Source organism: Toxotes jaculatrix, chromosome 4, assembly GCF_017976425.1.
Source record: "Toxotes jaculatrix isolate fToxJac2 chromosome 4, fToxJac2.pri, whole genome shotgun sequence".
Classification (NCBI taxonomy): domain Eukaryota; kingdom Metazoa; phylum Chordata; class Actinopteri; family Toxotidae; genus Toxotes; species Toxotes jaculatrix.
Window position 1 is genome coordinate 19,484,683 of NC_054397.1, and position 15,870 is coordinate 19,500,552.

At 39.6% G+C, this 15,870-nt stretch overlaps 2 protein-coding genes across 2 annotated transcripts in view; one reads left to right on the top strand and one right to left on the bottom strand.

The window, feature by feature from the left end:
- Positions 1 to 15,870, bottom strand: part of tmem186 (transmembrane protein 186) — a 54,041-nt gene that overhangs the window by 9,141 nt on the left and 29,030 nt on the right. The gene's annotated exons all lie outside the window — the stretch shown is intronic.
- Positions 1,088 to 13,855, top strand: cxcl12b (chemokine (C-X-C motif) ligand 12b (stromal cell-derived factor 1)). Its single transcript, XM_041035789.1, has 4 exons — positions 1,088 to 1,238; positions 3,729 to 3,846; positions 8,523 to 8,606; positions 10,804 to 13,855. Exons 1-4 carry the CDS (start codon positions 1,172 to 1,174, stop codon positions 10,841 to 10,843), a joined length of 309 nt encoding a protein of 102 aa, XP_040891723.1. The 5' UTR covers positions 1,088 to 1,171; the 3' UTR covers positions 10,844 to 13,855.

Consider the following 15,870-nt stretch of genomic DNA (forward strand, 5'->3'; position numbering starts at 1 on the left):
CTTTTTTTTCCTGTTCTTCCTTTGTGATATAAGTTTTGTGAGTCTGTGGAGAAATAATATATAATTTAGTTTAATGATTTTGGCGAGCATGACATCTTATAGCTGAAGCTTCACTTCCACTTCCAACTGAGAAACTCACTGAAGTGTGTCACAATTACATAAGGATCTACAGTTATTCTCCTATTAACAGTATAATTGTGAAGCCTTGACATTCCTTTAATGGTTTCATCACAGAACAGTAAAAGTCCAGAGGAGCCCAATAAAGACATGAACCAGGCGTTATGGATGGGAGCCGAGACAGATGACGGGGAGTCAACAAGCGGGAAAAAGAGAGAACAGAGCAGAGAGACATAGCCAAAGAAGTACAGAGACTGGGTGGGGTGGGGGGGGGGGGGGGGGGGGGGGGGCAGCCTGTGTCCCAGTAAACAATAACACAACACTGCTGAAACATACAATAATACTGTATTAGTGCAACAGCAGGGAGCACAGGCTCTGAAAATAGTCTGTGAGTGATTGGTGGGACGTGGTGGATGCATGTATTGTGTGTTTCTGTGTGTGTGTGTGTGTGTGTGTGTGTGTGTGTGTGTGTGTGTGTGTGTGTGTGTGTGTGTGTGTGTGTGTGTGGCAGATGGCAAGAAGAGGCAAGAAGAGAATGCACAGAAAAATGGAAAAATGGGGAAAGACAAGAGTGACGAAGAAGATGAAACAGATGAAACAGACAGAAATAGAGCAGTAAAGGAGAAAAAACTAACTGAGAAGTGAGAAGTGAGTGAAAAAGGGGGGGAACAACTGAAAAATAGAGAGAATTCAGAGAAAAGAAAGAGAGACAGAAAGAATTCCCTTCAGACTTTCTTCTTGATTCCCAGCCAGCACATTTACAATTGAGGAAGTCTCTACTGACTCGCCACTGCTCCCTTCTTCCCCTCCCCAACCCTACTCTCACCTCTTCTCCTCTCATGCTGGGCCCCCCTCCCTCCTGAGAAAGTGGGACTCCCTCCTCCCCTCCCCTCCCCTCCCCTCCCTCTCTCTCCCATCTGAAGATTTAACTCAGCGCAGAGCGAGGCTGGCGGTCACAGTAGTGCCCTGGATTGTAGCAGAGCGAGAGAGAGAGAGAGAGAGAGAGAGAGAGAGAGAGAGCAGCCCTCCTACAGCAGCCTGTTAGCCCACCACCATGGATGTCAAACTGCTGGCACTGATGGCTCTGCTGGCCGTGGCCACATATGTACCAACCACCAATGGTGAGTACAGGACAAGAACGATAGACTGATCATTTCTGGGAGTTTTGATAGATTTTTTTTCTTGTGGAATTTTTGCTACGTGAGATGTTTTACTGTTAAAGATGTGCAGAGGATTTTGCTGCTTTGGATGGTTTGGATGGTTTGGCTTCTATTGGATTAAACTGATAGTGGCTCTGTAGGAACTATTAATATTAGCTATGTTAATAACTATATTAGAAAATCAGCCAAATGTCTCAAATCTAAACTGAGATTCTCTTTGGCTTCATGTTTGAACTTCTTTTCTATTATCAAAGCTTAACTTACGACACTGTTGGTATAGCCTTTTATTATATGCCTAGAGATTTTCATGGTTTGATGGTTGATGAGTTTCATTTGTTGCAGACTAGAAAAATATCTTTTTGACAAATCGTGTAGTGTTGTTGCACTTCTGGCTGTTACAGTAAATTCCAGCTCCTGCTTTGCTTCTATTTTGTTACAGCTCATGATTTTCAAACATGGAAAAGTACTGAGTAGAGGGTAGACTTTTATTTGATAATGATTTATCCACCATTTATCTGTATGAAATGCTTACCATAGAGCTGAAACAATTACATGGTTTATTGATCAGTCCAAAATGAATCTGCCATTATTTCATGATCGATTAATTGTTTAAGTCATTCTTTAAGGACCAGTGTCAGAAATAAAAATGATTTTGGCATCTCAAGTGTGAGATCTTCTGAGATCTCTGTGTTTGGGTTTTGGACTTTCGGTCTCGGGAAACAAGCTACTTGATGATGTTAACTTTGAAATAAACAATTAAATAATAAAATATTCAGAAAATCAATCACAAACGATGTTGAACATCAGGTGTAGTGCTGGATTACTGGTAGAGAAGTTTAATTATAACACAGTGAGTGTAACCTGTAATCTACATCACTACTGCAGCTTTTTGTAGCATTTTAGTAACTGTAATATATATATGTATACATTTTTTAATGAGCAATAAATCAAGATGAAAAATTTCCATTAATTACTTTGTTCAGTATTTTGAGCTAAAATCCTCCGTGTCTCTGAGGTGGAGTGCAGTTTTGACCCCACACTAATCTCCCTCATGTTAACCTTGGTTAGGGGACTAGGGGACAAGTCAGGGTGTTGTTGAGTCTCCTGGGCTGCGTTATGCTAAGCTTGTTGTTTCGGCCCCAGTAAGACCCCTGATTGCACATTAAAGAGTAAGGTCTGAATGTGTGTATTTGCCTTTTCTCTTTGCTTTCTTTAAATTAGTTTCTAATTAGGGATAAACAATGCGGCGGTGATAGCGGTGGATGCTCGCTTCTGGCGCTGGTGCTGCGTGCTGCATAATGATCCCTTAGTTTGCATGAGAAAAGACTCTGAATGGGTGTGAATCATTAGGCTGATATTACTGAGGATTTAGCCATTTGTGTCAGGACATTTGGTGCTGCATTATAAAACATGCGTATCAGTGGGAATATGTTGAACCCCAGAACAAAGGTCTGTTAGTTACACTTGCTGCCCTAGATTTTGTTGATTTGTGTGTTTATCAGAAATGTCTGATACAAAGAATGAGTTGTTGGAATTTTAAGAATATCTTTAAAATCAGCATCTGCTTTGTTGGGTATAGTGTTTGTTTTTTCAACCAAACTCAGTCTATTAGGATTAAAGTCAAGGCTGTTAGGTTGGTTTCTTAATTCATCTAAAGCTTTTTGGCAGCGTGTTTCCTTTCATCCTTGCACTGACAGTTTCACAACATTCACAGTCTCTTTGGAAACTCTGCTGTATTTTAAGAGAGCACATGAGTACAAAACCACAATCAGTTTGTAATTGCTTGTATTTGCGGTTATTCGTGTGCATCTGCAGTCGTCTGGGTCCCCACAAGCCTCTATGGGGTGGCGGGGGTGATTTGTAATCATTTTAAGAATGTACTTGAGGTGATTTTCACAGAGGCTGTTGATACCGTCTGAGCCGCAGAGTGCTCTTTCATAAAAGAGGCGAATATTGGAAATTGAACGCTGAGGGCCCTTCTCCTTTAGAGAGGCCGGGCTGAATGCTCTGGAAGTGAAAAGCTAAAATTCTGCATACGTGTGTGTGTGTGAGTGAGTGGTCAGGGAGGGCTAATCTCTTTTTAATGAACATGTTGTTCAGAGCGACAGCAGGTAAACTCACACGTTCCCATGCTTTTAAAGACTTGTTACAGTAGATTAAACATGTTTTTAATGTGTCCTCTGAGGGAAGTGATGCATTTAATTACAACTGAAGCCGAGTCAGAGTTGTTTGAATTTTGATTTTAAATGATGTTGATATAAATATTTAAATCCTCATATGGACCTTAACAACCTCCTCTCTGTGTACAGTGGAACATTTTATCTTTTTTTTTTTCTGCTAATGAACTGAATCATCATTCACTTGATTTAGCTCAGATGCAGTCAGTGCTGGAGTCAACATTTCTTTTCTTACTTTGTTGCTAATCTGTCATTTTCCTTGTGTGTTTTGCAGCAAAGCCCATCAGTCTGGTTGAGCGGTGTTGGTGTCGTTCCACCCTCAACACGGTTCCTCAGCGCTCCATCAAGGAGCTCAAGTTCCTCCACACACCCAACTGCCCCTTCCAAGTCATGTAAGTAAATAAGTATTAAATTACTGCAGCGATCAACGAATGTATTTCCTGATGGGATCGTCTGATGATGGTTCAGATGATTCTGCCACTCATGTGGCTTGTTTAAATTAATTCTTTTTAGATTTCAGTGCATTCAGACTGTGCTGATCAAAGACAAGTCAAGCTTCTTGTATCCTGGAGTCTTTTAGCATATTTCAGACCATGGCCCCTTTCCCTGAACAAAAGTTTAAACATCTGGTTCAACTCACTGACAAATAATCTGTAGGGTCTTTAAAGACTTTGTTTTTACTGGATTTTCACTGGTATAAAATAGCTGGTTAGTGACAGGACAATGTGTGGCTGATCCTCGCTGGGTCCACGCACGGCGCTCATAGGGGCGTGATGCTCCTTGAATATGTAGCAACTGAACACTGCTGAGCATCATGTCGAAATGAGCACCTAAACATTTAGGAATATTAGGGATATTTATAGAAATACATATTCACATTTGCAAAGAATTACTATTGAATCTTTATCAAGTTGCAACTAAATTATGTAGAAAAAGTGCCACATCATTTACAAATTAGCGTAATGAGAATAACATCCAACAAGAATCCAAATTCTAATTTAGCGAACTTTTCAAAAACAATGATTAAAAAAAATCTATGCCCTCCAACGTTGTACAATAAAAGATTTAAGAATCACAAGTATCAGTAATCAGCAGTTTCACTTCAAAATGCTCTGAAATCAGTGGGTTACTGAAAGTGCTCGTCTGTCAGTGTGACAGCGTCAAAGGAATGATGAGAAAATTGCAGCAATCTAAATACGTACGTGTTATTCTATTGATTTACTCACTTGAGAAATAAAAGTTGATTTGATGAATAAAATACAACAAAAATTGAATAAAACATACATCAATTAGAGACAGAGCTGATTAAAGATGGATATTTGACGTATGGTGTTAATATCCTTCTATTGTTTCCTGAGTGAGAGGCCTGAGTTTAAAACAACATGACCAGAAAGAGGAAAGTGGTGACGGCCAGAGCTCAAGGGGGCCATTTATGTTTTGCAAAGGAAGCAATAATTAAGGGTCAAAGTGATTACCTTTGTATTTCTGCTGACCCCTGTGTCCCTTATTCACTCTTTTTCTTTTTTTAGTTTCCCAACTAAAACTGCCCAGTGACACTGAGTATAATGTCAGAGGTCTGGAACACATTAACTAAAAAGCCTCATTCATTTGTTTGCTATAGAAAATGGGATGGCAATGGCAGAAGCCTCACAGCCAAAAGGCTAAAAGTCTGTGGGGCTTCTGCCAAGAAGGGAGGAGGTGGGCTGGTGACTGTTAGAAGGGGTGACTGAATGGCGAAAGGTCAGAGAGGACATGCACTGCTCCGGCCGGGGCCACAAACTCCCTCCAGCTTCCCTCAAGAAAACTGGCAGAGGAGTCAAGAAGTCATTCAGACGAGGAGCCCGCAGAGCACTGCTCCGATATCTCTATTGAGACAGATGAAAGAAAGCCAGTAACACTATAGCCTCTTTCCCCCAAACCTCCTTTGTCCCACACTCCCTGTGTCCCACCGTGCGCCCTCATCCTGCCCCCCAACCCGTCCCAGCATGCAGTTGGTATTAACTTGCTGTGAAGTAATTACTACCTGCTGCTTGTGGAACTCCAGCCCTCAAATTCCAGCCAAGTCAATTAGGGTTTAGGCTCTCAGTTGGTCATCCAGACAAGCAGACAGATAAACAGGATGAAGTGAGACACATCAAAACAGCAGAGAGCTCCCGAGCAGATGAGCTGGCCGTCCCTAATAAAATAAAAGTGGAGGGGAAGAAGGGGATATCCCTAGAGGAAAAGCAAACACAGATCCAGTTGCTGAGCTGTTTGGCCTCCTGACTCACATGTTGGTTTGGGGGATTTGGGGCTGATGCTTGGATTGATGCTCCTGAACCGCTCTTTTAAGTTAAGGGGCCATTTGCTCATTTGCTCGTGTGTGTGCATCTAAATGGGGCGAGGAATAGGGGAGGTGGCACATTAAAGGATAGTAGCAGGGGTGGAGGAGAGGGTGGGGGAACAAATTGAATCAGAAAGCAGTTCGAGGCAGAGAGGAATGTGTTTAATTTGCAGCGTCGTGTGATGGAGAGCTGGAGGGAGGAGAAAGCGGAGCGGTGAGGTGCTACACCTCCGAGTTGTTAACTCACATACACGACCTTTTGCCACCGAGGCGTTAGACCCACATGTTCAGAAGGGGCGAGACCCCACTGCCTGCCTGCCCCCCCGTTCAGCCCAGCGGATCTGAAACTCACCCAGCAGTGTCTGACAACAGAACAAATCCTCACCTAAATATTTGGCTCAGCTCTCCATCAACAGGTCAAACATCACTCGCGAGAACACACACTCTCTGTGACCGCAGAGCTGTTAATCAGAAAGTGGGATCAATCTGGTGACCCTGCTCTAAAAAAAAAGATTAAAAGAAACCTTTTTATTCATTGAGCCATTCTTTCAGTGAGATAACACAACAATAAACGGCAATGAAATTACACTATTAAAAATAAAAATTCAAAAACAATCATAAAGATTTCATCCTTAATACCACCTTTAAACAGCCTCGTTGTGATAGCAACAGTGGCTGATAGCTTAAAGAGGCCATAAAGAGGATGTTTTACTCTAATTCAGTCCACACTCATAAAATGCTATTCTTAGAATTTGCCAGAGCAATCTTTCGATAACTAGTGCTTCAGCTGTTTTACAGCGTGTGGTGTGAGATGCGTCCCCTAATTAAGGCCAACATCACTGTTAAATTGGGCCTTTCAAGACTCTTAAACCAAAACAGCCTGACCAAAATCTTTAGCCAAAGACAAAGTCTACATCAAACTATGTGTTAAGATGTTTGGTGTGCAGTGTAGAGACACGTTTACAAGGTCTACAGTAGAGTGTGATCTGCAGAGTGAGCCTCCCTCGCAGCTGTCCCTGAGTGGAAATAGAGAGCTGTGATTTTTCACCACCAACCGGAGGGTGACAGCCAGTTATGTGCAGTAATCCCCGGCTTTTCAGCTTGGATGTGTTGTAGGACGTGCTGAGGTTTTTAGAGCTTAGCTGAGGTGTTTCTGAGCTCAGCCTTCATAAACCGCATCAGATATTATCCTGACGTATTGCGCTCGTTTCAACATCAAGGTCCTTTGATTTATTCGAACCGTTAAATGCGGCGGGTATTTTTATATCACGTTATGATAAGCACTAACAAAGGGATCTCTGCTCCTTTTTTGGTTAAAAAAATAATGCTGGTCAGCTGATGCTGAATCAAAAGCACTGCTGTGATTTTTTACTCTTGACGTTAAGGTGACAGCTTGTTAGAAGAAGTAATCCTCTGGTTTGAACTGGGCTGTGGTGTAAGATGTTTTGCGGTTTTCAGAGATTAAGTTGAGCTTTTGTAGAAGTGGGCTCTCATGGAAAAAAAAATCAATAGATGACATTATTGCGATTTATTAGCCACAGATAAAGACATGTAGATACATAGTGCTTAATCTACAACATCTTTAGAGCACTATCTCTTCAACTATGCCATTATTAGCCATCCAAACGTTTATTCTGGTCTAGCATGTTCCATGGGGTGCCCTTCAGGTCAAAAGACAGTTATGTTTAATAACTGCAAATTGCTTACATTGTACATTTCCGTCCACCATTATCTAAATTACAGGTTACAATGAGATTTTGTTAGTTTTCCTACGTTGCAAAAGGTCGCTCTTTTCCACAGATTTCAGCACTTACTGCATCAGAGAGTTGAAACTTGCTCTTGCCTGAGTGAGGTGATCCATCACAGTGAAGAATGTCATATTTATTTTAAATCAAAGAGACCATTTGGTTGTTGCTTGCAGCTGCGAGCAGGAACTGTTCTGAAATTTATGTTTGTGTGCTCAAGCTCGCTCAAGATCAAGATCAAGATCAGCAAAGTTTTCGAGAGTGTTCACAACTCTCATGCATGTTTTGTTGTTTGCTGGGAAAAAAAAAACAAAATTTTACCAATATCAGAGAATTTAATCTGCCAAAGGTGCTGTTAAAAAAGTTTCCAAATGGCCATATTATAACTTTGAAAAGATTATAGGTGATAGTTTGTGGGGATGGATTATGTGTCCCAAGCAAGTTCCACATTTTTATAAACTGCTGGCTCCCTGAAATGTGGGAAATCAACTTAGTGTGGTCAGGAAAATCACTTTTAATGTGTTCCTTAGAGGGTCATTCACCTCATCAACAGATTCCCTGTTGAATTGTCTGCAGAAAATTCAGAAAAATGACGAAAATGGAAACCAAATAAAAGCAGCCAAGGAACTTAAGGAGCTTCATTACAGATCAGTGTTAATTAAAATGCCAGTAACATGTTCTAGAGGTCACTGAGAGGTCGTGTAACTGTTTGGTTGACCACACAGCTAATAAAGCAGATACGATCTCTGTACTGTACACCATCACCGGATGCTCAGCAACAAAGGAAGCCCAGAGGTGAAAATATTCTGTAGTACAGGACATGTCCTTGAAGCTAATTTATTACATGTGAGTTTAGATTAGACTCAAATACTTAGCTTCCTCTCCACCTCTGCTGCCTTTGTTTCACGTGAACTCTAGTTTTTTAGTGCAAGTGTAGAAATTATAAAAGCAAATGCAGATCTGCATGTAAGTCTAATCCCTCTTTTCTTTCCTCCTACAGTGCAAAGCTGAAGAACAACAGGGAAGTTTGCATCAACCCAGAAACCAAGTGGCTGCAGCAGTACTTAAAGAACGCCTTTAACAAGTAAGAAAAACCTCCCCTCTCTCTCTCTCTGCTCAGACACGAGCACCACTGACAGAGACAGAAATGAAATACAGCTCTCTCCTGAGTTTAGCGTTTGCAAAGGAGAAATAAACCATCGTTAAAAATGGCCTTTTCTCAGTTTCCCGCTGACAATTACTCTCTGAAATCACTGACATGGTTGATGTAAGCAGCTGAGTTATTATCTGTGACATAATTAGCATCAAGTAAGAGCGGTGATAAATCTGCCACTGGTGTTTCTGCTTCCTTCTTTCTCATAAGCACGTGTCTGAGACTTTAGCAAAGGCTGCAGAAGAATCAAACATTCATTATTTTTAGCCTATATTAGTGTTTTAATGTTACTTTTTTTCACAAAAAATGAAAAAAGAAAAAATTATATATCATTTATTGCAGATCAGTAATGGAGTTGTCCAGGTTAGGGAACAGCACTGTGGTCAAAAACTGTAGTAAAAACTGCAACAGCTCACTCAGTTTTTAATGAGCTGTGTCGTTAAAAAAAAAAAAAAAAGTGCACAATTCCTCATAAAAAAAAAAAAAGTTCCCAAAGTGTCTGGTGGTGATTATCACCAGGCTGTATGTCTGCTTCTTAAAACACTATAAACACTTTAAGTGCACAATGTGAAAACAAACAATAAAGTAATTTCTGGGGAATTACGAGATACCGTTTATCGTGTTGGAAAAGAACGTGCGTGAATACAAATATTTCTTTAAAATGTCGTCTTATCATGGGAGTGGTCATCGTTCAGTGAGGCTGGCATGTGGCACAGCAGCAAACAGTCTGTCAGACCAGCTCTGTCTCCTAGAAATTACTGTTATATACAACTGAACTGCAACAGCTAATATGTTTTGTGGGAAACAAAATCACTGGCTAGATTACGTTCAGAGACATTTTTGTTTTGTTTTTTGAATGAATGAATGAATGAATGAATGAATGAATGAAGTACTACATTTAACAACAGACACAAAGCTGCCAGCAGCTGGTTGTGGTGGAACAAAAGCACTTTGGTCAAAGTCAGGAATAAACACACAGCATCCACAGTCACTGTGAACTTTTTCTGTATTATACCAGACCACAGTCTTTCCCTAAACTAATAACATAACCATTAAAAGGTTTTTAATAAGGCTGCAGTCACTACAAGTGGATATTTTACTGCAAGATCAGATAGGATGGTGGAAAACAAACTCACTGTATGTGAACATTTTAAATACATTTACAAAAGTTAATAACACTCTCTCATTACATTAACAGAAAATATAATTTGGTCAAAATTAAGTTTCCTACAAAACATACTTGCTGTTGCAGTTTAGTTGTATATCAACCCAATTTCTAGGAGACTGGGTTTATCATACAAACAAAACACTGACCTTTCACATTCAGACTACTGTATGTGTATCAGCGAGTACTGTATGAAGAGAGTTGGGCATTTATTACACATCATAACTGTCCAGCAAAACGTTTCCAGTGTGTCAGCTAAAACAAGCTGCCATGTTTTAAGCTTGTCAGGTTTTAGTGTGGAACATGTGTGGAGGCTGAGTACACTTTATTTCCCTCTTTTGTGATTATACAGACACATACGGTACATATGTGTGTAAGAAATATTGCAGTTATAGAATACGATATTTGCTTGTAAGTCCTCTCATAAAAGGAGATCACAACCAAAATTCTACTTTTTTAAATCCTTTTTTTATGTTTGAAAGGTTTTTGTGAGCGTGGCTGTTCTTTGTCAGCATCACCCTTTTTCATTTTCAATTACAGTTACATATAGGTTACATTTATATGGTGCGATGTTCAGCTATCAAAACTGTTTGCCAACGCCTGAGGCCCCTAACATGTCCATGACTGACCTACTGAGCACATCATACATGTGCTTTTCACCAGTTCCCTGTTCTTCATATCCTCTTGGAAAAAATGTACATAGTTTTGTCCAATTATTTTTCGAAAGGACCTCTCACTGCTGCCTGAACTATTTTCACTAGTATAGGAAACACTACGTTAGTACTGCATTCAAGTTAAAGGTGTTCAGATCATTTACTTAAGTAAAAGCACTAATACAAGTGTGAAAATACACTTTTAGAAGTAACTAAATCTTCAGCACATTCAATGAATCTATTAGTGCTAATTTCAGAAACGTTGCAGTTTCAGTCTCACACATACTTATCTTTCTGAATCTCTTTCCAGGGTGAAAAAATCCAGGAGACGCAATATCAAGAAAAACTAAACACACGGGGCCAGTGTCAAACCTGTATACCTCCCTGTCACTGCTATGGATGCTTGTAAACACGCTGTATGTACCTGTCCACCTCTGTGGACCGCTTGCAGAACCAGCACTTCACCGCAAAACCGTGCCGTCCCCATCACCACCACCGTTCCCCTCTGGACGCCCAGAAAGCCACATGTAATGCCCGTTATCGTCCCTGTCTGATGTCAGATATATGTGTGTGTGAGTGCTGAGAGAGAGAGAGAGAGAGAGAGAGAGAGAGAGAGAGAGAGAGAGAGACAGACTGTGTGTGTGTGTGCGTGTGCGTGTGTGTGTGTGTGTGTGTTTGAATGTGCTTCACATGAACTAACCCTTGATTGTGCTTCTGTACATAGTATTTTGTTACTTCACACAGCTATGAAGGTGAGCTTTCTGTCTCACACGTAAGGTTTTGTGGGTAATGCTACCTTCATGGTCCTGTCTACACAATCAAAATTTGGTTTGACAAACTGAACAAGTGGATCATTCACAAGTGAGAATGATCAGGTGTATTTACAGCAATACAATTACCTCAACTTTAATGTTTTTCAAAAAGAGTGAAATCTATTTACTTTTTCATCACATTTTCATTTACAGTACAAATTCATTTAGGATGGGGACGTTACCGACTAATGTAAAAGCTTCTACTGCTACAATTTGAACGTGACATTACTCCAAGACCGAGGGGTCATGAGACAGACTTAGAGGCTCAGCAGTAAGGTTAACCCTCCACAAGCGGTGGCCAGTCAGGGCAGGCTATGCTACCACAGGTCTTGCATTGTCTTTAAGCTTGATGCAGGAACAAAACAGAGAAGAAGCTCACGCAAACTGTTGGAGAAACACGCACTGATCTAATGGTGCTATATACTCTCTATAAAGGTTCAAAGCCTTTGACATAATTGTATTTCACTGTTTATGCAAGATTTAAGACGGGATGTTGTGACGTCTCTGTATTATATGAAACACAATTATGTTCTAACCAGTCACAAAATACTTAAAGGGCTGTTGTTGGAGTTTGAAGTGGAAAGTTGAAATGGAAAGCTGATGCAATGCTGATGTGAAGGCCATACGGTGCCGATAAAGACGAGAAAGAAGTGGAATAAAACACTTATCAATGCAGCTTTTTTTTTTTTTTTTTGTTGAACATATCAGTAAACAAAGACCAAATATTTATTCGGTTAAACATACAACATGAAGAAACCTGTGAAATTCAAAATGCATTTCATTTATTTTTAGAAGAAGTTAGAAGAACATTATAATTGTGAACAGTTTTTTTTTTTACACCTTATCAAAGGGACTGGGTAAATGTATGTCATGACAACTGAGCAATTTAATGGCAATATATTCATACCAACACCTGTCCTTGGTAGGAATAAAAAGCTAATAAGCTTTCACATAAAACATTAAGCTGAATGATAAATGTCACAAAGGGAATGTTTGTGGAGGCAAAAAGAAAGTTTTTGATCATACTTTTTTTATATATATATTTGAGCCACTTTATTATCAGATGTGACTTTTATATGTAATGGTTTTATTTTTATATTGTGTATAATTTTACTAAATCTTTTTTAATGCAATGTACAGTAGGCAGTAGCTACTAAATGAAGGCTATTCCATAAAATGCTAGAAACAGTATTAAACTTAATTTTTTAAGGTTTCCTGCAATATTTCAACGCTATCTGTTGACATTTTTTACAGTGTGGATGCAAAAATCAGCCAAACAAAATAAACTTTGCCGTTCTGGTTTGATGTTCTCACCACATCGTTTCCATATCTGAGAAGTTAAATGGGTGTGCTGAATAAAATCTGTGAAGTCCGACACACACAAACAAAAGACAATGTCATCGTGTGACATGAGTCAGGAAAATATGCAGCTCAGCCCACCAGTCGTCCCCTGTCGAACACTTGATTTGATTTTTTTATAGCATTACTGGGGTTGATGTATGATGTGTCAATAGAGCCACCGGGCCAAGACAGAACAAAACCTCTGAGCTGAGAGCTGAGCAACCAACATGTGCTTTCAATCTGGACACTCCCAGAACCCCACAGGCTTTCATTCAGTTTCACTCAACTGCTGCCATGCCGCAAAATTAGAGCCTGTTTTTTTTCCCCCTCTAAAATCGTAGTGGTCCTGGTGGTTGTAGTAATTGTTATGGTCTTTGTTTTGTTTTACGTGGTCTATTTGCTGACTGACTTGTAACAGGTGATAATCTTATCAATTTGCAGCTAATACTACAATAAACCTGTAAGGGTAATTTATTTCCCATTAATGGAATAGAAGCTAATGGACATTAATTTTATATTATTACATTAGAAAACAGTGTAGTTACTGTAAAGTTCAACCTTTCTTAAATACGATGTGCTAATTATCTCAATAACAGGAAAAATATTACGTCATTTAAAAGTGGTAAACTTAATTAATTAATGGGAAATGTTTACCACACTGTTAGCAGCATTAGTTTCATTAATGATTTATGTAAATGAGACACATTTGTAACAATAACTAATTAGCTGTACTAAACAGACTTAAAGGGCATTTCTATAATACCGTGGTCCCATTTATCCCCCGTAGTGTTAGTGCCACACTCATTAAACAATCACTGTGGGCAACATTTACTGGTAGTATGATTAAAGTGCATCAGCCAAATATACAGACAGTTTGTATTATCCTGCATTAATGCCACCAGAGCTTTTACGATGTACATTTCAGACTAAAATGTGCAGAACAGTTTCAAATGTCAAAATACATTCAGGTTCACATCTACTTGACATTAGTGTGTTAATTAAATCATCAAAGTGGGTGTGTGTGTCCTTGCTTTGGACAAGACAATGTGAAATAAGTTCATTTCTTTTGAGGCAGCTTCTGACACATATTCTTCATATACGTGAGATGTATTAGAGTATTACCCTGTGTATTTTCACTGTTTGTAAACCAAGAGGCAGTATTTTAGCCATGATACTCAAGCCCTTTTTTCAATAAAGTCATACGAAATACGAATCTGTCAAATTTTCTTTGTTTCAAGCTACATTAAGTGATTTTTGAGTTGGGAGGACCACTAACCATTATCTGTCTCGAAAATGTAACTTCAGCATCACACAGCCGAGTTTCACACACAGCTTCTTGCTTTGTATCTGTGCACAGATATTCACATAAGCATTTCTTTTTTTCACAGTATCTTTGTGTAACCTCACCACTGATATCATTTGTACACTGATTTTATTCACAAATCTGTTCTACACAAACTTGTGCTTCCCTTCACAAGCTCAGAATATTACTAACCTAACTGGGTTGCAATGTGGAGGCTTGAGAATCAAATAATGAACTAAAAACAAGTACACAGCTGTAGAGTCGAGTAGTGCGCTCCACACTATGAGGGACACATTTCATAATACAGGGAGTCATTTGGTTTAACAGTAATATCTTAAATATCACTTAAAGCAGTTTTGAAGTGGAAAATGCCTGGCAGTGTCTGTGCTGAGAAACTTCTCTTTTTCAAGAACTGGCCTGAGAAGTTACTTCCTCGCTTTGATCTTAATAAAAAGTGGCAGTACCACACCTCAGACAGGTGGAATAAGCTATACTACAGACCATGCAAGCTCTCTTTCCTCTGAGAGAAATAAAACACTGGAGACGAGACTTCCTGCTACGGGTTCACCAGAATAAAGCAGTTCAAACAGAAGAGCGTTGCCAAGTCAAAACCTCAACAGTCTGCTGTTGTGTATGAACAACCACTTTGAGGCACAATGAATAATTCAACGGGACTATCACTTGACTTTATCCACCTTAGGACTGAAACTTATTTATTCCCTCTTTTTCCAGTAAAGGAGTAAAGAGGAAAGGCACATGTAACGCCTGTTAACGTCCCCGTCTGATATTTTAACACCTACGATTTCGAAAGTATTCGTTCGCTGGTTCATTACTCGACTGAAGCACCAGGGAACCTATATAGCTTTATAAAGCTGTCAGCTCTAATAAAGTGGAACCATGGAGAGCAGATTCATTTCATGGTACAGGTCTCTCCTCTGACCTCTATGTGGATACATACGGGGAACATGAGACATGGTTTGGACATGGACCAAGCGGTTTAGAGGGTCAGAGTTGCATGTTTGGGCCTTTTGGGCACATTCAGAAATGATTATGGGATTTCTATACTGTGCTTACTCAGCTGAGGTTCGGCCATGATGGAGGTGGCTGACATATGTACAGAATGTTTATTAATATGTATTTTTACTGACACATCGCTCTGATCGAGTTCAACTGAGGAATTTGGAAATTTTTACAACAAGAAAAAAATTTCACAAAACACAAAGAGGTGTCGGGTCAGTGTGTCTAAATATTCTTAATAAAACTGGATAAAACATTACAAGCCACGTGTGACTAATAAAATATGTCCAGTGGGCTAATTAGAGTCTGAAAGAGACATGCACTGTCCAACCGAGAACAATAAAAGCACAGACTTATGAAGAGACACGTCCACAGATGAAGCAGCAGAGTGAATGGTGACACAAATAGTGAAGGAAAACTGGACCTCACAAGAAGACAGAGAAGTATATCTGATGCAGTGAACGACACACTTATGGCATTACGCAACATAATAGGCCATTCTGTGTATGTGCATTCAGTCAGCATAACATTATGCTAACATACAAACTGTCTGTAAGGTCCTTTGGTGAAGCAGGAACTCCTCTTGAGTGCCATAATGATGACATTTTTTTTTTACAAGTGAACCACGTTTATAAAGAGTCATCACATAACTGAGGAGGTTTAGAATAAAAGATTCATCGTTCAGCAAAGATACAAGATACAAGAATCTTATTAGGCTGGTTTTGTATCTGATTTTACAACAGATGTCAATGAAGACCAGCTGCCAGGTCACAGTTTTAAATGCTGTGAAAATGTATAATGCGCTAGTTCAGTACTGACCATTCCTCTCTAAGTCTCTCTTGTTTGTGCCAACTTGGTATTTAAGGGAAGGTTGTTACACAATAGGGCACAAATAGAGGAAAAA

Excerpts from the sequence above, each read along its gene's own strand:
- cxcl12b (XM_041035789.1), top strand. The coding sequence starts at position 1,172 with ATGGATGTCAAACTGCTGGCACTGATGGCTCTGCTGGCCGTGGCCACA. Across the intron at positions 1,239-3,728 it reads ATATGTACCAACCACCAATG|CAAAGCCCATCAGTCTGGTT; the intron begins GTGAGTACAGGA and ends TGTGTTTTGCAG. Across the intron at positions 8,607-10,803 it reads TTAAAGAACGCCTTTAACAA|GGTGAAAAAATCCAGGAGAC; the intron begins GTAAGAAAAACC and ends ATCTCTTTCCAG.